Genomic DNA, 24518 nt, shown 5'->3' with positions numbered 1-24518 from the left:
CAGGTTCAGGTCTTGGCTGTGTGGCCTTGGACAAGTCACTTGATCTTCCTGAGCCATAATAAAGGGCATACAGGAAAGGGAGCTAAAACCACCTCTTGCTGTGTATTTAAAGATGAATGAGAAAAAGTTACTAATTTTTCTTGTTCTCTTCCTTCGTGTCCCCTTCCCCTCCGTGCCTCTGGCTCTAGGAATCCTGACCTCTGTGAAGAGATGCTGGCGCTTCTGGTCCAACCCAAGCCAGAGAACCGTTAAGAAGGGGCCTTCATTCTGGATTCTCCGACTCAACACCGCAGTCCCAGCTGTGACGTACTGTCACCGAAGAGGGACTGGGAAAGGAAAAGCATATATATATAGATATATATAGATATAGATATATATACAGGAAACACCGCGTGCTTGCACTGCTGCTGGGGCTGGCCGCACCTTCGGCCAACAGCAACAACCAACATCTGAACACCTACATTTCCTTTGCAGACAAATTGAAGAACTGGTGGGATTTTTCAGGAAAAAAAAAAGTATATATATATATATAAAATGACAATAATCTTTCACTCCCCCTTTCGAAGCCCTGCGTAACGACAAAAGCAAGCCAGACCACAATGATCATAGGAGTCCAAAACAACCCTGGTTCTGCACGCTACCTTGCGTGGACGAACAAGCATTCCATTTGTCCTGAAGCGTGTGCTGCCCACTGCAGTGCAAAGGAAACACTCTTGCAGCAAAGCAAGAGAAATCTCAGCAGCGAGACACGCGCCGTCAACCGTTTGCCAAGAAAGAAAGAAAATCCCCCACTCGGAAAGGAGGAACACTGGATTATTATTTTTTGGGTCTTGACACTGGGCTGCAAAATCCACCTTCCTTTCTTCCGCCTCCCCTTCCCTTCGACTCACGCGTCTTGTTGTCATTTCTGTCTCTGGCTCCCTCCTCCCCCTCCCCCACCCTCTGTATCCCGGTCCTGCCGATGACTCTGGTTTGAAACAAGAAAAAGAAGAGAAAGCAAGCGCAGAAAACCCAGCCACAGGAAGGAAAGTAGACACTGTGCGTTTATGGGTTGTCACGATGAAGGTGCAGCTTGTAGGAGATGTGTATGGATGTGCTTTTAAGTTATGTATATGACATATAACAGGAAACAAATATTAAAATAAACAGTGCTGGTAAGTATGAAGCTGACATTTTAAAATTATAATTATCCGACTGTGATTGATGTATTCCAAGGTTCTTAGATCGCACTGAACCGGCCCAGCCAAGGAGACCTGGACTCTGGCTGTGGGCTGTTCGCAGGAGGAGCTGACGGTTCAGTGTAGTAATACAGTGTGTGGTATTTGTAACTGGTTGATTGGTGGGGAGGGGTGGGGTCCCCAGAAGGAGGGGCAGGTATTTGGCAAGGAGGAAGAAACAGATGTAGTCCAAGATGCCTTCCCTGCTTTGGGCAGTAGCCACCAGGGCCTGATCTGTGCTCAGCTGTGGGGTCCAGGGTCAGGATTCCAATACAGGGGTCCCCGGCTCAGCCCCCATAGCCCCCTAGGGGGTTTGCTTCGGTTTTCAGTCTTCTCTTTTTTCAGCCACGTGTCTTTTTCCTGACCACATTGTGACAGCTGACTCCCCGTGCAAAGAGATGGGACACCCTTGGCCACTGCAGAGAATGGTAGCTTTAACCTGGCTGTCCGGAGAGCCTGGGGCGCTCTGGTCCTCTCCCCTCCCACATTCATTCTCTTCCTCCTGGACCAAAGCACCCATGGCAGAGACCCTGAACGAGGGCAGGCCCCGATAGGACAAAACTTCATTTCCAAAGGCTTTGCCTACCACCACCCTCCCCACCCCCACCCTCGTCCCCTCCCCACCCTGAATAAGCCGCTGAAGAAATGTGTTGCTCAGAGGCTCCTTCTCTGTGTGAGACTGGCTTTGGAAACCTCCCCTTCAGCCAGCATCTGAGCTCTGAGCTGTACCCTCAGAGTCCCCAGAACTGCCTTCAGACCACAGAAGCCCTTGGAGAATACCCCAACCAAAGCTCGGGCTTTCCCAGGCTTGCCTGCCAGGAGATGCTCCCCGGAGCTCAGTCAGTCCCCTTTGGAGGGAATATGTCCCTACTGCACTTTAATTTCTCAGTCCCATCTTACCTGCCCTTCCCCACCTCTACAGCGGCCATTGAAGTCATTCAACAAATATTTATTGAGTACCTGCTTGTGCCAGGCACTAGGCTTGGACTGCAGGAGAGAATGTGGGAGAGGGGAGGGACCTGGAGGCTCCCCGAGCCAGCCTTACATCTTCAATCACGGCTTGCCCCTCTGAGAGCATTTTCACATTCTCTCCAATTATTGGCCATTGCCCGGGGATACCCCCCCCCCCGGCTTACTTGTCAGTTACCCCAGTGACATAAATGCTTAGTTTGCTAAGCTGGTGCTGACCTGAGAACAAGAAACCAGAACAGTGTTGGCTAAATGGGACAGAGAGCAGGCAGAGAGACACCTGCCCCTGGGGCTCAGAGGGCAGATTCAGCCATCTCCACCACCACCACCACCACCACCACCACCACCACCCACCCCCTGGAGCAAGACCAGTGGCTCACTCCAACCCCCACCCCCACCCTGAGTGCTCACTTCCCATGCACCAGGTTCTTTTTACTACCTTGGTGGAGAAGCCACAAAACCTCCTTCCCACCCGTCTCAACCTGAAAGCTCCTATTTTCTTTCTGGGCCAAGAGCTGGAATGGCTCCACCCCTCCCCGGGCCACCCGGAATGTGGCTCAGGCACCCCTGTCTTTGCAGGAACCAGGTGCCCCGAGCACACGGGTCACACCTCAGAGGGAGAGTATTTGTTCTGGATCCTGCACCTGTTTACAGCCCCTGAATGTGTGGCTTCAGAGCAGGGATGAAGGGACCAGGCTTAGCTTGTGAGCTGGCCAGGGTTTGTGGAGCTCTCCATCCCACAGATGCTGTGACCTTCCTTCCGTGGAGAGGCAGGTAGTGCCACCAGGGAGGAGGGGAGCTGCAAAGCTGAAATCTAGGGCACTGCTTCCTCCCATCCTCCTCTTCATAGAGAATATAGATGTTTGTCTTGTCTGTCTTCAACCTACTTTTCTTTTTTCCTTTTTGCATTTCTCATCCTTTTTGTGCTGCCTATCCACCCAGGAGACCATGTAGCATGATGGAAAATGTCCTGGAGGGTATCCTGGCTCAGCCCCTAACTCACCATGTGACATTGGTCTAGTCCCACCCCCTCCTTTGGGGCCTCAGTTTCCCCATTTGCAAAATGAGTAGGATAAACCAGATGCTCTCCAGGGTCTTTTCCCAGTCTGCTGTCCTACAGATCTTCATTTTTCTCTTGTTTTGCTTTCTTGGGATCTTTTCCATCTGAGGGGACAGGAGTTGCCAGGACCTGTTTCAGTTTGTGAATCCTGCAAGCACATTCCAAGACTGGCCTGCAATTGCATGAGCAACATCACTCTAAATAATTTTTTTTTTCAAAAGCACCTTCCAACCAACTGCGATGCTGTCCTGTTCCTTTTTACTCATACCCTTCCCTCCCCTCTTGTCCCCACGCTCCCCCACCTCAGTGCTCTGTGCTGTATGCGTGTGCTCTCTGTTCTTGTATACTCAATAAAAGTGAAATAAATGTGTTTGATGCTGAACTACAAACTGCCTTGGCATATCTCTCTCTCTCTCTCTGCCCTTAGCTACTAGTATGGGTTGGCCTTGTGGGGAGGGCTCAAACATGTGTGGAAGAAATCCCAACCTTGAACACTTTCATGCAACACTTATTTGCAGCTTCCAGTATGGTCTCTGACTTGGGTTAGGCTCTGCAGGCACAACCGCAAATAAGACAAATTTCCTACCCTCCGGGAACTCTCAGACTTGTGGAGTGCTGGAAACATAATACAACAGGCAAGCAGTCGGAGATAGTTCTGGAGTGATCGGCACCAGGAAGGAAATGCACAGAGGCAGGAGATGGCTGCTGAGGGAGTCCACTTAAACAAGGTGGTCAGTTATGGCCTCCCTGAGGAGGAGCTAAATGAAGAGAAAGATCCAGTAAGGTGAGGGAATTGGGCAAAATATTCTAGGCAGGGGAGCCTGGGTGGCTCGGTCGGCTCAGGTCATGATTCTAGGGTCCTGGGATCAAACCCTGCATTGGGTTCCCTCTCCGGCTGCTTGTGCTCTCTTTCTCTCTGTGTCAAATGGATGAATAAAATATTAAAAAAAAAAAAAGAGTGGGGTGCCTGGGTGGCTCAGTGGGTTAAGCCTCTGCCTTCAGCTCAGGTCATGATCTCAAGATCCTGGGATCGAAACCTGCATCATCTCTGCTCAGTAGGGAGCCTGCTCCCCCCACCCCTGCCTGCCTGCCTCTCTGCCTACTTGTGATCTCTCTCTCTCTCTGTGTCAAATAAATAAATAAAATCTTTAAAAAAAAAAAGACTATTCTTGGCAGAAGGAACAGTAAGTCCGTGGGCCCCAGGACGTAGAGGGACTTGATGCATGGAGGAACAGCATGATCTCTCCTCTTTCTGAAAGGAGAGCACTTACATTGGGGGTCTCTTCCTACAACCCTCTCCATGGGAACCTAGTGGTTAATGTATACAGTGACCCCCAGCTTCAACCTTTGCCCACCTCCACATACATTGCCATGTCCCTCTACATGCCACTTGTCCCATTATTGACTTATTTAAATGAACTCTGTAAATTATATATATATGTGTGTGTGTGTATACATGTATATGGACATATATATATGAAACATTACTTCCATAAATCAAATACTATTGCCACTTGCCAAAGAAATGAGGTCTTTATAAAACTAAATGCAAAAATATAAAATTAAAAACCCATAATCCATGTAAAACTTACTCCTTAGGCTGCCTGAGTTGCATGTACCACACTTTCCTTTTTATTCTAAGTGGCTCACCTCAGGCCAACCTCTCTATTGCCCCAAATCTCACAAGCAAGAACCACTATAAATAATTGGATGCATTTCTTCCACTCTTTTTCCAGGTATGTATATCTCTTCAGAGCTTAAGTTACCTGGGACATACCATTCTAAATATTATTTTAAACTTAAATTCTGAGCATTTCCTAGTAATTTTGAATATTAAATCCTATTTTGTTTCTTTCCAAAGGTAATTCACTCAATGACACAAAATGCTGTGCAGTGAAAACAATTCTTCAACGCTCTCTGGAATCCCGTCCATTGTCAGAGGTAGTTGCTTTCAGGAGCTTTGGGAATCCTTCTCTAAATTTGTTTCCTGTACACTTCCTTTAGCTATCTGCCACCCATGGGGTTCTGGAATAGGACATGGTTTGCAAATATTGGGTCCACACACACTCTGGATCTGTATCTTTATGTCTCAGAAATTCAGGGTCAGCCTCTGTGTTGCTTGGGAATAACCTGGGGTTGATTTATCTAGATCAGTGGTTCTCAAACGGAGGAGAAGGAGATGATATGCTTTCCCCCAGGGGATACTTAGCCACATCTGAAGATATTTTTGGTTGTTACACCTGAGGGGTGCTATTGGCATTCAGTGGGTAGAGGCCAGGGACGCTGCTAAACATCCCATAATCACAAGACAGATCCCACAACAAATCTGATCTGATTTGTCAGTAGTATCAGAGTTGAAAACCTGATCTGGATGGACGTGTGACCCATAAGGTGGCATTCCAGGGCCACCATCTGTAGCTTTCAAGCCCTAATTCAGGGCTGGAGTCTCGGAGAAGATGGTGAGCCCAGCTGGAACAGGGAGCTCTGAAATCATAAACTTAGCTAGCACCTGCACTGGGAATAAGGAGGGTCAGTGAAGGAGCTGAGCTTCTTCAGACAGGAAATGGAACTGACATGACAGGCAGAGTTTGACAGGCGTGACTGTGACTGATGGAGGCCATCTCTGGTTAATCCTGCAGCAGCTTATTGTGATTAACCGTGACTGCAGGGCCCAGGATAGTCTGGGCTAAGAGATGAGGTTTGACTGAGAAAGATTGGTGTGTCCAGCTGTCACTGAGGAAGTGTGACTGACAAGCTAAGAAGCAGCGGCACGGGGACAGGAACAATCAGTCAGACCGTGGTTTGCATCCTAGCTCTGCCACTCTCCAGCTGTGTAACCTCTCTGAACCTTGGTTTTCTCTTCTGTAAGCTGGGAATACTAATATCTACTTACTAGGGTTACGTTAAGGCTTAGAAGTCATATATGATTGGCCTGCCCTATGGCTATTGGACTTACCTAGCCAGTCCCCACAATCATACAAGCCAATTCTTTGTAAAAAAAAAAAAAAACAAAACAAAACAAAAAACACTCTTAATATATATCTCCTATTGATTCTGTTTCTTTGGTTGAACTCTGACTGATACAGCCGCCCAGCACAGAGCAAAGCCCTCAAACAGAAATCATTTATTAATACAGTCATTAATTAAACTTGTGATAGATACACACACCCAGCTGAACCCTGGTGTCTGGCTTCGGGCTAGGTTCCTGGGAAACAACACAGAACCAGACAAGAAATTCCCTCCCTTCAGGCACGTTTGTATCCTGCACCACCTGAGGACACTGATGATTGTGGCCGGAGGGACCCATGTAGTGGCTATTGCTGCTGGGACGACTTTTCCGCCCTGCGGGCTGGGTTTCTGACAATCTCCTTTAGGACTGAGTGTGGTTGGACAGCGACTGAATGATCATGGGCCAGTGGTGATACTCAGGTAGAAACTGGCTGACAGAGACCATTACTGAGCATCTGATGTGGCTACTAGACAGCCATGATCATGACCCCAGCTTCCCGACCATGACTGATTATAACCAAAGGACTAGGGCTGGCGGGTGTGTTTCTGGAGCAGGATATACATAGTTTGGTGAAGGTTGTTATCCACGGTCAGGAGACGTGTAACCTAAAGTAGCAAAAGGCAACATTTAATGGGGCGGAACCTGCAGGCGCGGACCGTTCCTCCCCAGACCAGGAGCTCTGCCGGACCGCTTTCCCCGTCGCTCCCGTCCCGAGCCAAACCGCGAGAACTTCCGGTGCGTTCCGGCGGTGCTCGGGAGTTGGGAGAATCCGAAGCTGGTGAGTGCGGCCTCCTGGCCTGTTTGAACTTTTCTGCTTTTGTTGTCCGTGTGGCCCAGCCACCCTGTTCCCGGTTCGGGGTCGCGGAGTGCCCTGAAGTGAGGCGCCTCGGCGGGACGCGCGCGTCTCCCTTTGTGTGCCGGTGCTGGGACCCTGGTGGCTCTGCAGGCCTTTCTCCCTGAGAAACCGTCACCAGAGCCCCCGTCGCCAGTACTTCCTGGGGCACCCGGGGTAACTTAGCTGTTTCCCGAACTTGGGACCTTGGGGGCCCGGAGACCCTGGCCGCGCCGGTTATGGTTTTGTTCGACTCTAATTTCGGGTAAGGTAATTGGCCCGAACCGACCGTTTGTTTCTCATCTACAAAATGGATATCATGTTTTTATTAAATAAATGCCTGCCGAGGGGCTGGTTTGTGCTGGAGGAACAAAAAGACTCAAGTTTCACGGAGGTGACAGCCCTCTGCTAAACATAAACGCAGAACTGCTGCCTGATCAATGAAATGGAAAGGTCCAGGGTGCCTGGGAGTGTCTCACGGGATACCGGACCTAACCCCGGGTCAAGCAAGCTTTAGTGAGGAAGTGAATATTGAGCTGAGATCAGAAAAAATGATTTGAGGAAGAGGAGAGGGAACAGTTTTTGTTTTGTTTTGTTTTGTTTTTTTAATCCAAGAAGTCTCCAGCCAGAGTGGCGGGAACAGAGAACTCTGCAGGGTGCATGGTATGAAACAGACTGAAGGAGTTGGGAGGGGCCAGGCAGCCCAGGCCTTGTAGGTCTTGTAGGTCATGGTAAAAATTCTGGTTTTCCAGGAGCCATAAGAAAAGCCACTCACATGGAATGAAGTGTGAGCGGGTGACATGCTTAGGTTCGGCCTTTGAAAAGTTCACTCTGGCTGTTGGATGGAGAATGGGTAACTTGGAGTAAGGAGGTGATGGCGAGAAGCAGATGGACGGATGGGACTTTGTGCATTCCAGGGCATATTCTCTGTGCCAGGCCATGTGCCAGCTGCTGAAGATACAGGGAAGAGAATTACCGCTGGTGTAATTAGAATAAAGGAATGTCATTATCAAGGAGGAAGGAGTGCGGGTACCACAAGGGAAAATGGCTAATTGATGAACAATTATTCTAAATTATTCTAAATGTAGTAGCTCCTCATTTAGCAAGTACTTATTAAGTACCTTCTGAACTCAGGGTTGGGAATAAGATGATGATGATGCAAATTATTTAGAGCAGAGGCTTTCAGGCTTTTTTGACTGTGACCTACAATAACAAATACATTTTACCTCGTGACCAAGAATCCATACAGACACATAAAACTTCAGAAGACAGTTACAATCTTTATTACTCATGATGCGCTCTTTTTCTTTTTTAAATTTTGTTGTTTCCATTTAAAAAAATCTTAATATTGATTGAGACTCTAAATTGATTTCTTAACCCATTAATGAGTTTTGACTTGCAGTTTGAAAAAAAAAATGCCAATTTAGAGTAAGAGTCATTTACTGTGGTTTGGGGTTAAGATGATAAAACATTGCCTCTACCATTTTTGGAAACAGGTCGGCCTTCCTTTTCTCACTGCTTTATTTTGTTCTGTTTGCTTAACATAGAAAAGAGTAAGAAGAATTAAACAGGCAGCTGGTTCTTCTGTTTGTGAAATTTGGGGCTCTTGTTTGTGCATCTGGCTGGGTTGGAAGTCCCTAGAGGCAGTAGTGACTGTCCTACCCTGTGAATGTTTCAGAGATCATGTTTCAGGCAAAGATCTGGCCCAGTGTGGGCGCTCAGTGATTATTTGGGGTTTTTTTTTTTTTAAGATTTTTTTAATTTATTTGACAGATCACAAGCAGGCAGAGAGGCAGGCAGAGAGAGAGGAGGAAGCAGGCTCCCTGCAGAGCAGAGAGCCCGATTCAAGGCTTGATCCCAGGATCCTGGGATCATGACCTGAGCTGAAGGCAGAGGCTTTAACCCACTGAGCCACCCAGGTGCCCCTCAGTGATTATTTGTTAAATTGAATAGGTAAGCGTCTTGGGACTAGAAGGTTAGATAATTGTTTTCATTAAATTAGCTCATGTTGGAACCATTCCTATAAATACCACCCAGGCAGTGTCTGCCTGCCTACACGTTATGTCAGTATGTCCCTGTGGATAGTTCAGAGGTGGGTAAAATAAGTGTTCTTGCTCTTTCTCTTCTAAATACTGATCCTAGGCCAGCCATCCCACCTGAATCTCTTCTGGGCAAGGTGTCCAGAGTTGCCACTGACTGTAGGCCCTTTGGGAAGTTGCTTCACTCCCTGGACTTTAGGGGTTTTTTATGCGTAGAAGATGAAGAGGAGGTTTGTGGTTGAAAAGCTTTCCACTTCCAAACATTTTGTGAATGAACACCCACTTCAGATGCAGAGCACCCACTTTCCACCTTCTGTCCATGTCTGGGCCTTCCTTAAGGCTTATGGGAAACTGGGTATATCCTGGATTTAATCATCCTTCTTAGCTCCTTGGGACTCTTCAGTGATAGGGTTTAGGCAGAGTTACAGTATGAGGCAGTTTAGGCACAGTCGTAGTTTCTAATAGACCACCCAGGCTTTCCCCACCTTCATCTTGTTGTGGGAGAGAGATCCTGAGAGCAGATCTTGAGTGGGCAGTGAGAAGAACACTGGCCTGGAGGACAGGGTACCCAGGTGCTAATTTGTGTGACCTTGTATGACCTGGAGCACATCGTTTATCCTCAGTGTCTTTCCAGCTATGCAGTGCGTGTTCTTTCTCAATAAACCAAAACACAAAATCTCTTCACCCTGAGTCCTGTTTTCCTCATCAGTAAAATTGATGCACGGTTGTGGTGAGGATTAAGGGAGATAATTATGTCAGGGGTCTGATTCAATCTGGCACATGCAGAATCCTCAGCAAATGAAGCATTTTTCCTCAAGTTCCAGTTAATTCTGATTTCTTTCCTTTTCAGTTGTTTGGAAGACAAGAGAGGTTCTCTTTTTGGTCACTTAGCACTGGCGCCATGGCTGCCATGCAAATGGATCCTGAGCTTGCCAAGCGCCTGTTCTTTGAAGGGGCCACTGTGGTCATCTTGAATATGCCCAAGGGGACAGAGTTTGGCATTGACTACAACTCCTGGGAGGTGGGGCCCAAGTTCCGGGGCGTGAAGATGATCCCACCAGGCATCCATTTTCTCCACTATAGCTCTGTGGACAAGGCCAATCCCAGGGAGGTGGGGCCTCGTATGGGCTTCTTCCTTAGCCTGCAGCAGAGGGGGCTGATGGTCCTGCGCTGGAATGCGATCCGAGAAGAGGTAGACCTATCTCCAGCCCCAGAGGCTGAGGTGGAGGCCATGAGGGCCAACCTCCAGGAGCTGGACCAATTCCTGGGCCCTTACCCATACAACACACTTAAGAAGTGGATCTCACTCACCAACTTTATCAGCGAGGCCACAATGGAGAAGCTGCAGCCCGAGAGCCGGCAGATCTGTGCTTTCTCAGAGGTGCTTCCTGTGCTGTCCATGAAGCACACCAAGGACCGCGTGGAACAGAATCTACCTCGCTGTGGCACTGAGTGCAAAAGCTACCAGGAGGGCCTGGCCCGGCTGCCAGAGATGAAGCCCAGAGCTGGGACAGAGATCCGCTTCTCAGAGTTGCCCACACAGATGTTCCCAGCAGGTGCCACGCCAGCAGAGATAACCAGGCACAGCATGGACCTGAGCTATGCCCTGGAGACGGTACTCAGCAAGCAGTTCCCTGGAAGCCCTCAGGATGTGCTTGGTGAGGAGGAACAGGATTCTCTGGGAGTGGGCCAGGAGATGGGTGTATAGTAGGGGGTACATCTCCGGTTTTCTAGTCCAGCGGCTCCTAAACTTGGCAAGGAAGCAGTCTTGCCCAGTCCCCCTGGGACTGAGTCAAGAGAGCTGGAGTGGGGCCCGAGCACTATCTGTCTGTCTATATAATAAACAAACACCGTAGGTGAACCTGATGCAGCCAGTTCTGTGTTTGGGAACCACTTATGGGGCCCAGCCCCTCATTTTACAGATTGAGGTTCACAGAGGGAAAGGATTTGGCCAACTATGTGGTCCAATTGAGACCAGAGCCCAGGGCTCCTGGTTCCCCATCTCCCATCTGCCTCCTCAGTTTGCTCCTCATTCTCTCAGTGTTGGTCTCTCCACTGGCTTAGACCAGGATCGTGATTTTTTAAAAATTATTTTTGCTTTTATTGTTATTTTTCTCCCTTATTGCAAAAGTACTATATGGTCATCATAGAAGCAAAACAAAAATGCATTCCCAACTCCCACCACCTAGAAATAACCAAATTTTGTACCCTTGGGTATATTTCCTTTTTGTCTCTTCCATGTGTTATGTATCCCTGTGCAGCATTTCATTGCAGTCTGTTCTCTGTGTATTTCTGTGTATTTCCCTTTAGTCTCTTTTTTCCCTCAATTATATGTGTTTGTGTGTATAAATGATTTTTTTATAATTTTTTTTTAAGATTTATTTACTTGAGAGAGAGAGCATGGGAAGGGAGAGGGTGAGAGGGAGAAGCAGACTACCCACTGAGCAGGGAGCCCGATGCGGGACTCGATCCTGGGACTCAAGGATCATGACCTGAGCCAAAGGCAGTCGCTTAACCAACTGAGCCACCCAGGTGCCCCTATAAATGATTTTTTTACTAAAACAAGATTGCAGTATACTATTTTGTAATCTGCTTTAACATAAACATGTTTCTGTGTTGCTGAAACAGCCCCTTCTCTATAGTGGCTACTTACGTGCCATAGTGAATGAACCAGCCCTCTGTTGGTGAGCCTTTAAGTTGTCCCTATTTTCCCTATCATGTCGTCTAATGAACATCCTTGTGTGTCCTTATACATACATTTAGGGTTGAAATTGTTGGATCAGAGCCCATGTGTTGCGAACTGGGGTGAGGCTGTTGCCCATCATCTCTGAAATGGCGATTTAGCAAAGGCCTCTTTGGTGATGGTTGGAGAATGATATCGTTTCAATTTATATTTCTTTGATTCTAGTGACAGCAGACATTCATCACATCTTTAACAACTATTTATATTTTTTCTTTTACAAATTGTCCAGGTATTTGCATATTTTTAAATCTGTTGGAAGATCAGTGAGAAATTTGAATATAGGGCCATTAATATCATTGGCTCTCTGATAAAAGGGCACATTTTAATGGGTGCATCTTAATGCATTACACAGTATTATCATTTAATAAGTAACACTTAGGAAATTCTGGCTTAAAAATGAACGAAAGTCCTGTTTTCTACCTCCTAAACATTTTAGTTCTTCAAAGTAATCTTGTGAAAGGTCTGTTGCAGGGATAACTTTTTATCTTCCTGACAGCTCTTTGAAATTACTTCTGATCTCCTAACTTAATTTCAGACTAGGCCAGAAATGCATGAGTTTAAGTAAATGCCCTAATTTCAGAGAATAAGTTCCTATTTTCATAAACTAACCAGGTAAAGCCAAATGTAGAAGCAAATCATTAACCTCTATCATAGAAAGAAAATTTGACAATATCTTTTTTTTTTTAAGAGTTTATTTATGTATTTGACAGAGATCACAAGTAGGCAGAGAGGCAGGCAGAGAGAGAGAGGGTGAAGCAGGCTCCCTGCTAAGCAGAGAGCCAGATGTGGGGCTCGATCCCGGGACTCTGAGATCATGACCTGAGCCGAAGGCAGAGGCTTAACCCACTAAGCCACCCAGGCGCCCCAAATTTGACAATATTTTGAAAATGTCAGTCAAACATCCAATATATCTGGACCAGGCAGCTAGACAAACTTAGTTCCACAAGCCTAGGAATAGAGAACTAGTTTTTCATGTCTCTGGAGGTGACAGAGATCAAACAGCCTGCATTTAAAGAGGTACGTGGTGTTGAGTGCATCTGTTCTTTTCATGGCCCACGTGTAAGTGTGACACCACAGAGCCCCTCATTAAATTTGAAGCCAGAGAGGATGTCTCTAATCAACAGCAGTATATCTTGGCAACCAGAGACCCAGTTGCTTGCCCAAGGACAGTGGCTTCTGGATTGTGGGGTCTCTGTTTCAGATAGGCATCTGGTGGAAACGTGGGAATAATAATTAATATTTCCTGAGCGCTCCTTTGTGCCAGGTATTATTTTAAATGCTTTATATGAACTATATTGATTTATTTAATCTTCCCCCACAGTCCTCAAATAAGGAAATTGAGGTACAAACAGATTGAGTAACTCGCCCAAGGTCACACATCTCTGAAGGGTGGGGTCCGGATTTGAACTTAGGTAGTTTGGTTCCAGAGTTCATGCTATTAGCCACCAAGCTGTTCATAGAGATTAAATCACAGAGCGCTGTGGTTAAACAAATGCAAGTGATCTGGGCTTGAGGGCTAAGCCTCGAAGAAGTACTCACAAATTTTCCTCTTCTGGGAAGCTCTGGAACTGTTCTCACCCGGTAGGAATTCTGTTTTATCTTCCATTGTTCTCATTGCCAAGCATTCAGTGTGTGACCTTGGATAAGTCCCTTGACTTTATCTGTAAAATGAGACAGGTATCACCAACCCGAACACCTTGTGGAGTTGGGCTGGGGATTACATGGTGTAGTGCAGAATTCCCTGGCCCTGGAGCAGACTGTCTACATCAGAATCACCCAGGAAGCTTTTTAGAGCTACAGACACCGAGGCTCTGTCCATCTGTCCTCAGCCAGGATCTCTGTGGGGGAGGCTTGTACAGCTTTATCTTCAACAAACTCTCCTAATACCAATCGGCAGTCCAGTTTAGGATTTGCCTGGCATAATAGCCATGGACACATTTTATAAACTTTCAAAGTGCCAGGCAAATACTGGTAGATCTCTTCTCTTACAGTCTGATTCTATACAACCATGGTTTGGTTTTTTCGTGGCTTGAATTTAGAGCAGTTGAGCAAACTTGAACTGAGTGTGTGCTCAGGTCAAACCGTTCCCCCTGCCCCCCCTTGCAGGAGAGTTGTGCAGGAGGCCACCACTGCTGGGGTCAGTAGATCGGGCACTCCACTCTCTCAGGATCATTCTCCTCTCTGTGCCTCCCAGGTGAACTCCAGTTTGCCTTTGTATGCTTCCTCCTGGGGAATGTGTATGAGGCATTTGAGCACTGGAAGCGGCTCCTGAATCTCCTGTGTCGCTCCGAAGAAGCCATGGTGAGGCACCACACCCTCTACATCAACCTTATCTCCATCCTCTACCACCAGCTCGGCGAGATCCCGGCCGACTTCTTTGTGGACATCGTCTCCCAGAACAACTTCCTCACCAGCACCTTACAGGTGAGCCATCTTCTGGCTGACACCCATGTGGGTCAGAACTAAGGTGAGAAAGTGTGAAAGCCCCTTTGGGAGGGTTCTTTTTTGTTGCTGTTTCCTGGCTCTCTCTTCTACTCAGTTGTAAGTTCCGTGATGCCAGAGACCCTCTCTCTGTACCACCGTCTCCCTGCCTTGCTCTGAGAATGCCACGCAGTGGGGTACTTGGCATTCGACTAACCTCTACCTCTGTGAGTTATTCAGCTCAAAACACTTGTTCTTTCTCCCTGTAGCCGTAAGTTGGTATAACCCAGTAGGACAGAGTTTTGAAGCTTGTTATTTCCAGGGAAACATCTGCAGCTCCTTAGATCTCATTTAAGCATTAAAGTAACTTTGATTTCCTGTTCAAACAAAACGTGCCAGTTTCTGCAGAGATTCTCTGACAGAAAAAGTGAAATTTGCTTTTAACTTGGCAGTTAAATTTTCATTATGAGTAGTAATTAGGGAAGACGCTTCAAACAACTTACAATCTTCATCCTGTGCTATTTCCTCCCTTTGCAAATAGATTAGCATCCTTTAAGTTCTTGGGACAGCCTCTGTCACTCACATTTTATAACTTTCTCAAGTGTGGAAGAGGCAGAAGCTGCAAGCTGTCAGTTTCCATACGTTCTGTTCTGGGAGCTGCTTTTTTCTCCCCATGTGTGAGACCACTATGAGGCCCAGTCCTAAGAAGCTGGCTGTTCCTTAACCTGTCACTCCCACCCAGGGTGAGAGAAGGAACAGACATTCTGGAAATTCCTATTGGGTAGCAGGCATCATGTTTATCATGCTACTAGGGTTCCCTTATTTAATCTCTCTGGAGCCCTTCAAGGCAGGGAGGATTATTTCCTATTTACAGAGGAGAACGTTGAGACTCGGAAAGGTTAAGTCATTTATGTAAGGTCACACAGCTGGTAAGTGGCGGAGTCAGGATTTGAACCCAGACCTGAGTCTTGTGATTATGCTCCTATGTACTGAATATAATGTGTTCCCCCAGTAAGGATTCTTGATTGGCATCAATGGAGACATCATCAGGGGCTTATATCTCAGAGGTATGGAACACTTTTCTACAAACAACATGCTGTTGGAAGAATCCCTGTAAGCAGGCAGCTGACTTAAAACCCTGGCACTTGGGGGCCTTATGCAGACCATGAGGAAAGTTGGTCAAGCTGATGGCTTGAGCCTGGTGTGTTCCACTTAAAAAGCATTATACAACTGCTCTTTTACTGGTTCTTGACATAACAGAGAAATTAAGTCCCTTTACCTTTCCTGTGAAGGGGAAATACCACTGTCCTCCCCCAGCAAGTTCCTGGGTTACATGAGCTGGTTACTGATGAGGGGTGTGAGTTGGCATCAGCTTGCTGACTTGCCTCTGGCAGGGACTCATGGGAATGACATGCGTTAATGCTGTCACACAAAACATAGGAGGGCCACATTGTGTCATTGGCTGTTCTGACCATTGTCAGCAGAGCTGACCAACAGCTGAGCTCTGATTGCCTCTGATTGCACTGTGTTGCCAGCAATGATATATGAAGCAGTGAGGGCCCAGCTGGATTGCTCGATGCCTAGGTTGGGTGTACAGAGCTGACGGTTGGAAGAATTCTGTCTGGACTTTTCACCAAGAAAATTTGATGTCATTATTTGGAAAAATCCAGGACATTGCTCCTCAAAAAAAACAATGTCAACACATATTTTTGAGCATCCTATCTTTATATACAGCATTTTCCTGAAAGTGTTGAGGGGTCCGTATATTAAGGTTCCTGCCTTCAAAAGAGATTTTTTCATTGATTTAGCAGGTATTTGCTGAGAATCTGCTATATTCAAGGCCCTGTTGCAGGACTGGAAATAGAACTGTAAACAAAACAGAGTCCCTGACTTGCAGCTTATATTTTGGTAGGAAAGTAAACAAATGAATTGACCAAGTCACTTCAGACAGCAGAGCTGTGCAGGGCTCATTTCCACCAGCCCGAGACCATGACCTGAGCCAAAACCAAGAGTTAGATGCTTAACTGACTGAGCCAACCAGGCAACCCCACCCCTTTTTTTATCCTGGTAAAAAACACATGAGATCTAACTTCTTAACACTTTTTTTTTTTTTTAAAGATTTTATTTATTTATTTGACAGACAGAAATCACAAGTAGGCAGAGAGGTAGGCAGAGAGGCAGGCAGAGAGAGAGGAGGAAGCAGACTCCCCGCAGAGCAGAGACCCTGATGCGGGGCTCCATCCCAGGACCCTGGGATCATGACCCGAGCCAAAGGCAGAGGCTTTAACCCGCTGAGCCACCCAGGCGCCCCTTCGTAACACATTTTTAAGTGTACAGTACAATATTGGTAACTATAAGCAGAGCAGATCTAGAACTTTTTCATTTGGCACAACTGAAAACTTTGTTTCATGCCTTCTTAACTGAACATCATTTTCACTCTGCCTGGTGTGAACTTGTTCATCCTACAAGATGCCCTCAAGGCATCCCTCTCTCTGAAGCCGTTCCCAAACCCTCTTCTTTCCATATTATTAGCCTACTTTGGACTTGTCGCTATGATATTACACAGACTGTGCCTGCTGAAATGTGTACATTGCCTGCCTTACTTCCCCACTAAGCCATGAACTTTTGCCCAAAGCCTGGTTGGTTATTCGTATGGTGATTTTCAGCACCTGGTCGAGGCCTAGCACTTCTCTCACTTGGTGTTATTGGGTGTTTTTAGATGGCTAGAGTACATAATTCCTGTGGTAACGTAAATAGATGCCCCTGATAGGACAGGTATAAACGATGCAGTCTGATCAAGGGGTATTAGAAGCACTGAAAAGGAATTGGTTAATTCAGACGAGGTTGCAATTTGAGGAAGAGAAGAGGGGATCAGGAGTGACTGTGAAGGGAGGCATTTAACCATGTATGAGAAGGATGACAGATTTCAATAGGCACCGTGTAGAAAAGGATATTACAAGATCTTTTTTTTTTTAATGGAGAGTTAACGTTGGTACGTCTTGGCAGTGAGAATCCAGACCCCCACACGGAGACAGTCACTCAGGGTGTGTGTGAGTGAATGAATCAGCCCATAAAAGCCGCCTTCAGCCAGCCTCCTGCTCTGCCCCCAGGTAGTCAAGTAAGTGGAACTGGCTTTCTTACTTAGGAGCTTAAATGGCTACTACCCATGGAGAGGGACTGGTGTTTGTATGTGTAAGCACTAAAAGGCTGCCACGTTAGCTGGTATAAAATTAGCCACGTAATGGCCTCTGCCATTAGAGGCCCTTTTGAATAGATGCCACTGGTTTTTATAAATCCCATGGATTTAGCTTGAATAAAAATCATTTGTTTTATGAAAATAGATACAGTTTTTTCTTTTATTAAAAGCAACTTGAGTCACCATAGTTTGTTTAAAACCAATGAAAGGATAATCTGAATTTACTAGCATGTTGGAAAATGAGGTATGTAGAAAATGAGGATTCTCACTGCTGATTGCATAGCATTGAGGCATATAGTCAGGTAACCTGTTTTTTAAAATACTTGTTTTAAGTCACAATAGGCCATCTGTGCTTTCCAGCTTTATTTCTTGCCAGTATTCTAAATCCAGTGTCCATTTCAACTCCTGATGGAAGACACTTGCTCTGACAGTGATGTCTAGAGTGTTTTTACCAGAACTCCTGGCATGATCAGTATCACCTACCTGCTTGCACACCTTCTGCCGTCAGCTGTCACTTTTGCACACTTACTGTGTGCATTATCTCATTAAGCCCTCACCACAGTGCTCAGAGCTAAGTATATAATCTCACTTTGCAGTGAGGAAACAGGATCATAGAGGTCACATGATTTTGCCCAAGATCATGAGCTAGTGGATGGCAAGGCTGAGTTTTGATTCTAAAGTCTGGGGTGGGTTCCCATTTATTACTCCCAGAGAAACATCCCAAATTCTTAAACTGACCTCAGAAGACATGATTCCTGTTGCTTTTTATTCCCCTAGAAATCATTGTGAAATGATAGTTTTATTTAACACTACTTTCTTCTTCTGCAAGTGGAAATAGAATGTTCTACCTCTGGCTAGTTTCATTCTAAGTTGAAAAATCATTTGGGAATTGAAAAAATTAGGAAATTTCATCTTTTTTGTCTGTCCAAAAAAAAATAGGATAAGATAGTGACTCAGCTACCTACCTTGATATTTGAATTTCTCAAGGTGACCTGAGTGAACTCAATTTATTTAACTTGGGTTTAAAAGAAGGCTTTCACATTTCTGGCTAAAGTAATTTACAGTTTTAGAATATACAGACTTAATGATAACAATATTAATAGCTTTTTCTGTATTTAAAGAAAAATACCCAAAGGGTGTGCTTTTAGTTTTAGAGAAATGCAGTTGTTTGTGAAATGTCGTTGTCCTCTTTCAAAAGTATTTTTAAAATATCCAGGATTGATCTTCCGATATTAAGATGATTCATTTCTCAGTGATGTTAAGAAGTGTTTACTTGATTTCACTTTAACAAGTAAAATAATTAGATCATTACCACGTTTTCTGAAGAAGCCATAAAGTTAATCTAAAAACAAGAGAATTAAAGAAAAGTATTGCTTGAAAACTAGGTAATGTCTAGACATCTCCTTTTCTGAGTTATGGGTTTTTAAAATACCAAGTTTATAAACTATCAGGACAAGAATAGATCACTGGATGCCAGGGGCTTAGGTAAGGGGAGGGTTTGACTAGTAATGGGCAGCACAAGGGAATTTTTCAGAGTAATGAGACTGTTCAGTATCCTGACTGTGATGGTTTGTGAGCTTCAGACTCATAAAACTGAATACCAAAAGAAAAAAGCATCTGTCTTGATTATATCATACAGTGGTTGCATTTGTGTACACATTCGTCAAAACAAATCAAACACTTAAAAATGGGTGAATCTAGTTGTATGTAAATTAGACCTCAATAAAGTTGTTTTTTAAAAAAAAGTCAGCCTGGCTATACCCTGAGTCCTGGAGGCCTGCAGAGAGGACAGTTCCAGAAGCACCTGGTGTCCAAGTCCCCTGCCTTCCCACAGGGCAATGCTGAAAATATGAGGAATGTTTTAAGTCTATGTCGAGACAAAAAGGTCTCGGTAGGGATGAGGGACTGAGATTTCCCTGCTGGGACTAGATCTCGCTTCACATCTGTCACTTACTCTGCATTTATCACCATTCTCATCTGTACAGTGGGAATAGTAATTTCCTGTCCTCTTACCTCCCAGGTTTATAGTACCCAGGCTTGTAGTAAAGATTAAATTGATAAGTTCTTTGAAAAGGACAAAGCACTTTTTAAATTAGAAACCTTATTTTTCAGACAGAAGGTTTCTGTTATACCTGCCTCGGTTGATTTTACTCCCAGACATTGTTTGAGAGATGGGTGGGAAGGATGAGTGATGAGTCTGAGCCCAGCCTGTTCAGACCTGTCACTGCTGGCCATTGCCAAATGCAGGGCAGTCCCTGCATCTCATTCTTATCTGTTCAGTGAGCTTCCTGTGGGCCCTAACTCTATGCTAGGCCCTGGGCGATGTGCTGTGTGGGACACGTTGATAAAAAGGACTCATTCTCTACTCTTAAGGAGCACAGATACTGTGAGCACGGTGTGAGAAATGCCATAGGAGGGTTCAGGCCCAGGCTAGGGAAACAGAGGCTGGAGCAGTTCCTTTCGGCTTGGGCTTTTGTAAGAGACCTCTCACAAGGAAGTGGCTTGTGAGCTGGTGGCATTCAGGGGCCACCTCCTGCCCAGGACAAGTCTTTTATTTGGTCCAGCACCATCACATAATTATTGAGCAATTATTTGGTGCCAAGGACTTGTGCAAAAGTGAACCAAAAATGGATTTTCATGGAGTCTGTGGTCTTCTTCATTCTTTTACTCACTACACACCTCATGGGTCCTCTGTGTCAGACGCCGTGTCGGGAGTGAGCGTGCAGTAAGACCTGGAGTCACTGCTTGGAGTCGCTCCTGTCTCTTGGGAGAGCTCGACAGTAAATGGGCTGTTACCTCACTGAGATGGAAGCTGTGTTCCTGGTAACCCTGGACACTGGAGGAGCATAAAGGAGCACCTGTTCCATCCTTGGTCTGGGAAGACCTGCTGAGGGAGGTGATGTCTCGGCTGAACCTGAGTCACTAGTAGGAATTAGTAGGTGAAGAAGGTGAAAGCAGGCGTGGAAGGTGTTGTAAGCTGAGGAAAAGGCACGGGTGTGTAGAGGCACAGAAGAGGCTGCAGAGTGTGTTTGGCAGCTGCTCAGCGTGGCCGGAGAGGCGGGGCTGTGTAGAGAGGGGTCCAGTTTACTGTGGAGGGAGGGGAAGAGAGGAAGAGGCTTTTGCAGCTTCAGCCAGTAGTCTCCCCAGGACCTTGGGACAGACTCAGGGGTATGCAGGGCCTCTGGAACTAACGCTGTTTGAAACAAGGCTTCTCTGCTCCCCTTGCGGGGCCCTTCCCCAGAGCTCAGCTGGGCTCTGCAGTCAGCTCTCCAGGGCAAGCTCCATTAGCTGCCTGCAGACAGGCGGCCGGCTTCCCTGCTGCCCTCTCACCGCCAAGCTCACACAGCCCCTCTAATTAGTTATTGATCTGCTGTTTTATTGTGGCTTTGCTGCCCGCTTCTGTATTTAGTCGATTCCCAAGTTAATGAAACCAAATTCTGTAACCCCCCCACTTCTGCTTCTGCACACCCACCGCCCCCAATCACTTCTGTCCCTGCTACCACTCCAACAGAATGACTCCAAACAAAGACCACGGAAATGAGCTTTACTCCTGCTAACAGGCAGTAGAGAAACAGCTGTAGAGTACACCTGTTAATTTGTCAGGTCAAGGCCACCAGAGCCCAGATCCTTCCACGGTGACCTGCAGGCCGGCTACAGTGGGAGACCGATGGGGAACAAAGAGCTTCCCCCACCCTCACACTCCTGTATCTGTGGGGTGGTTTGGGGAAAACTGCCCCTTCTTTTCCTGTCAGTTTTCATCCAGTCATTTAACTTCTCTTGGCCTCCATTTCCCTAAAATAGGCATTCTGGGGTATCTTCCCAGAGCATTGTGAGGATCTGTTGGGATACTGTGAAACGTCTTTGAATTTGAAAACAGCAAAATAGTATGAGGAGTAATGAGTTTGCTGTTATTCTTAGAAGTGATTGGGATCCAGGAAAATCCAGAATGGAGTGTCAGATGCAGAGAAAATTACTGCTCTGCCCCCTGCTCAACGTTTATATCAGATGAAACTGAATTAAAAAGAACATCAAAACAAGGGATTAATACCCAGAATGTATAAAGAACTGCAGTAACTCGACAACAACAACAGAAACCTGACTAAAAATGGACAAAGGGCTTAAATAGACATTTCTCCAAAAAAGACACGGAAATGGCCAGTACATCTACATGAAAAGATGTTCAGCATCACTAATCATCAGGGAAACGCAGATCAAAACCACAGTGCAATACCACTTCACACCCGTCAGGATGGCTCTTACTGAAAAAAAATAATAATAAATAACAAAAAACAGAGCTTGCCAGTGATGTGGAGAAATGGAACCCTTGTACATTGCTGAAGGGTGGCTTCCAGGGGCTGGGGAGAGGGGGAATGGGAAATCAGTGTGGGTGGCTAGTATCAGTTGGGAAAGATAAATTCTGAAGATGGACCATGGTGATGGTTGTGAATGTACTTAATGCCGCTGAATTGTACACTTAAAAATGGTTAAAATGGTAAATATTATGTGTATTTAATTTTTAAGATGACAATGTAAAAAGATGGTTTAAATGGTAGTTTTGTATTATGTACATGTTACAACAACTTTTTTTTTTGAGAGAGAGCGAGTGAGCGAGCACGTGTACAGGTTGGGGGGTGGGGCTTCCAGAGGGAGAGGGAGAGAGAGAATCCTAAGCAGACTTGCCCAGCATGAAGCCTGATGAGGCTCCGTCTCACGACTCTGAGATCATGACCTGAGCTAAAACTGACAGCTGGATGTTTAACCAGCTGAGCCACCCAGGTGCTCCTGTTAGCAGAATTTTATAAGAAGAACGTCAAAGATAACTTCCAAGGGGCATAGAAACCTCTGACTGGCAGCCTGTGACCCATGAAGATTAGAGCAGCATTTCAGCCTCCTTGGCCTAGAGCCTGGGACTTTATGGGAAACAGGGGTTTATAAACCCTCCAGGCCTTTCTTGGCACCTGCTGGTGTAGTTATTGCCCAGGTGCTCAGGAGAGCTCCCCAGGGGACTGGGCCAGGGTGATGGCCCCACTGGCCTTACTCTTAATGGGGCATCTCTGCCCAAGATAGTGATTTTCCATTCTAGTCCTGCCCCAGCCTCTCAGCTGGGTTTGGACCTTCTTCCTTGGTTTGGGGGGAGCATTGCAGGTGTCCTGGGCCAGTGCCAGCAGCAGCTGATCCACCGGCCCCAGAGGGCTGAACACCACGAGGAAATTTCCACAGCTTTCTCGGCCATCTCCATGTTCTCAGGGTGACTTATCCTCTGTTCTCTGTAGGTTTTCTTCTCCTCCGCCTGCAGTGTTGCCATGGATGCCACCCTGAGGCAGAAAGCGGAAAAGTTCCAAGCTCACCTGACCAAGAAGTTTCGGTGGGACTTCGAGGCAGAGCCAGAGGACTGCGCCCCGGTGGTGGTGGAGCTCCCTGAGGGTGTAGAGACGGGCTAACCGGGAATGCTGTCAGCAAGGGGAGGCCGCTTCCCCTACAGCTGCAGTGTTGGCCTCTCCACCCCTTCCTTCTGGGACCTGAGGGGGTAGGTAGTGGCCCCACCAGATCTGTAGAGATGGAGCCAGAATTCCCTCTTCCACCAATAAATCAGTTTCTTCGGTGCCCAAGGGGAAGTATGCATCCGAAGCCACCTTCATGGGTTCCCGTCAGCCTGGCCACGAGGCTAACCTGACCAGATTCCAGATGGGCTCTTACAGAAGCTCTCCGGAGAGACCTGCCTCAGCAGCACCCTACTTCCTTCCAAAGGAGAAGAATGTGAGCCAATAGCCTAAGGAAAGTGATTGTTTCTTCCACAGAACGGTTAGAAAACAAGAAACTCTGGACCACACAGGGTTTGAGCGATCAGTTGGTGATTTAAAAGTTAAACAGGGTGAGAGGGAGATGAGCTAGAATTTCTGCCTGTCCTTGTTGAATGGGAACGCATCACAGAAGATGTGGACATGGGACCACCAGGAGCTCCAGAGTGGGGAGAGGGGACCCAGAAGACAGTTGGATTGAGTCTGACAAATGGTCAGTTTTTGCTTTCTCCAAGTTTCTTCCTTCTGTCCTGAGGTCCCAGTGGGTAGTTGTCCAAGACTGTTGTGGCTCCTGACCTCAGGGACTTTGCTGAAGCCACATCCTTCTCATCTGTCCCATTTTGAGGCCTCAGACCCAAAGGTGGGACTTGGCATCCCTTCCATATGGCTCCATGCCTCACCAGAGCCACCATGACTCTTTCTGGTGACCTGGAGATTGAACAACAAAGAGGGAGGTTCTTGCTCTGGAGAGGCTTCTTTTTGTGCCTTTATTCAGGGCTCTGTGGAGGACCTGGTCAACCTAGGTCTTCCAAGTCCTGCTGTGGAGCTGCCAGCCACAGGAGTAATGATGCTTGCATTCCCTCGGAGTCCTGAGGCTGTTCCCGTCACACGCAGGTCCTGCCACCCTGACCTCAAACCGCTGTACTCCAACAAGAGTCCCTGCTTTCCCAAGGTGCAGCTCACACCAGGTTTCTGAATGCGAATCCATGCTGGTTAAGACTTTTGGTTTCACTTGTTTCCTTGGAGATGTTTTTTCAAGAGCATAATGTACATTAAAGTCTTTGAGTTGAGACTAAATCCCCTTGTGTGAGTCTCTCTTGCAGTTAATTTGTCCACTTCTCAGCTGCCAGGCCACTGTCCATAGACACACTTCTCCCTGCTGAGCACCAGCAGACCCTGCCCGACATCTTCAGTCTCTGGAGGAGGCAAGCAGCCAGCGTTGCCTGCTATTAACCAGTGGGGCCGCCGAGACAGGCATACCTGAAGGAAAGATTGAGGCCCTGTAGCTTTATAATAACCAGAAATTATTCTCTTCCTCCTGAAGCCCACTCATCACAACTACCTGGGGAGCTTGTTAGAAGTGCACATTCCAAAGGAAGAAATTCCTGGTCCATGCTATAACGTGGATGAACCCCTGAAAATGTCATGCCGAAGGAACAAAGGCAGACACAGACCCCATGTTACATGAGTCCATTCGTAGGGATTGTCCGGGACAGACAGATCCACAGGGAG

At 46.6% G+C, this 24518-nt stretch overlaps 2 protein-coding genes across 17 annotated transcripts in view; both read left to right on the top strand.

Moving 5' to 3' along the window:
- EPB41L1 (erythrocyte membrane protein band 4.1 like 1) overlaps positions 1-3635 on the top strand; it is a 122292-nt gene extending 118657 nt beyond the window's left edge. For 8 of the 16 annotated variants that reach the window (XM_044263104.1, XM_044263108.1, XM_044263106.1 and 5 more), the window contains one exon: positions 189-3635. In XM_044263104.1, the coding sequence (XP_044119039.1) occupies positions 189-197 (9 nt within the window). In that variant the 3' untranslated portion in view covers positions 198-3635. The remainder of the gene's footprint in view (positions 1-188) is intronic. The other 8 variants (XM_044263113.1, XM_044263111.1, XM_044263109.1 and 5 more) reach the window with 1 other exon arrangement.
- Positions 3636-6985: 3350 nt separating this feature from the next.
- On the top strand, positions 6986-24083 carry AAR2 (AAR2 splicing factor). Its single transcript, XM_044263099.1, has 4 exons — positions 6986-7034; positions 9978-10785; positions 14065-14294; positions 22761-24083. The coding sequence occupies exons 2-4, from the start codon at positions 10029-10031 to the stop codon at positions 22926-22928; spliced, it is 1155 nt and encodes a 384-aa protein (XP_044119034.1). The 5' UTR covers positions 6986-7034; positions 9978-10028; the 3' UTR covers positions 22929-24083.
- Positions 24084-24518: the final 435 nt, after the last annotated feature.

The sequence above is a fragment of the Neovison vison genome, chromosome 8, assembly GCF_020171115.1.
Source record: "Neovison vison isolate M4711 chromosome 8, ASM_NN_V1, whole genome shotgun sequence".
NCBI lineage: Eukaryota > Metazoa > Chordata > Mammalia > Carnivora > Mustelidae > Neogale > Neogale vison.
The sequence above is the reverse complement of the archived record's forward strand: the minus strand, read 5'-3'. Positions and strand labels throughout refer to the sequence as shown.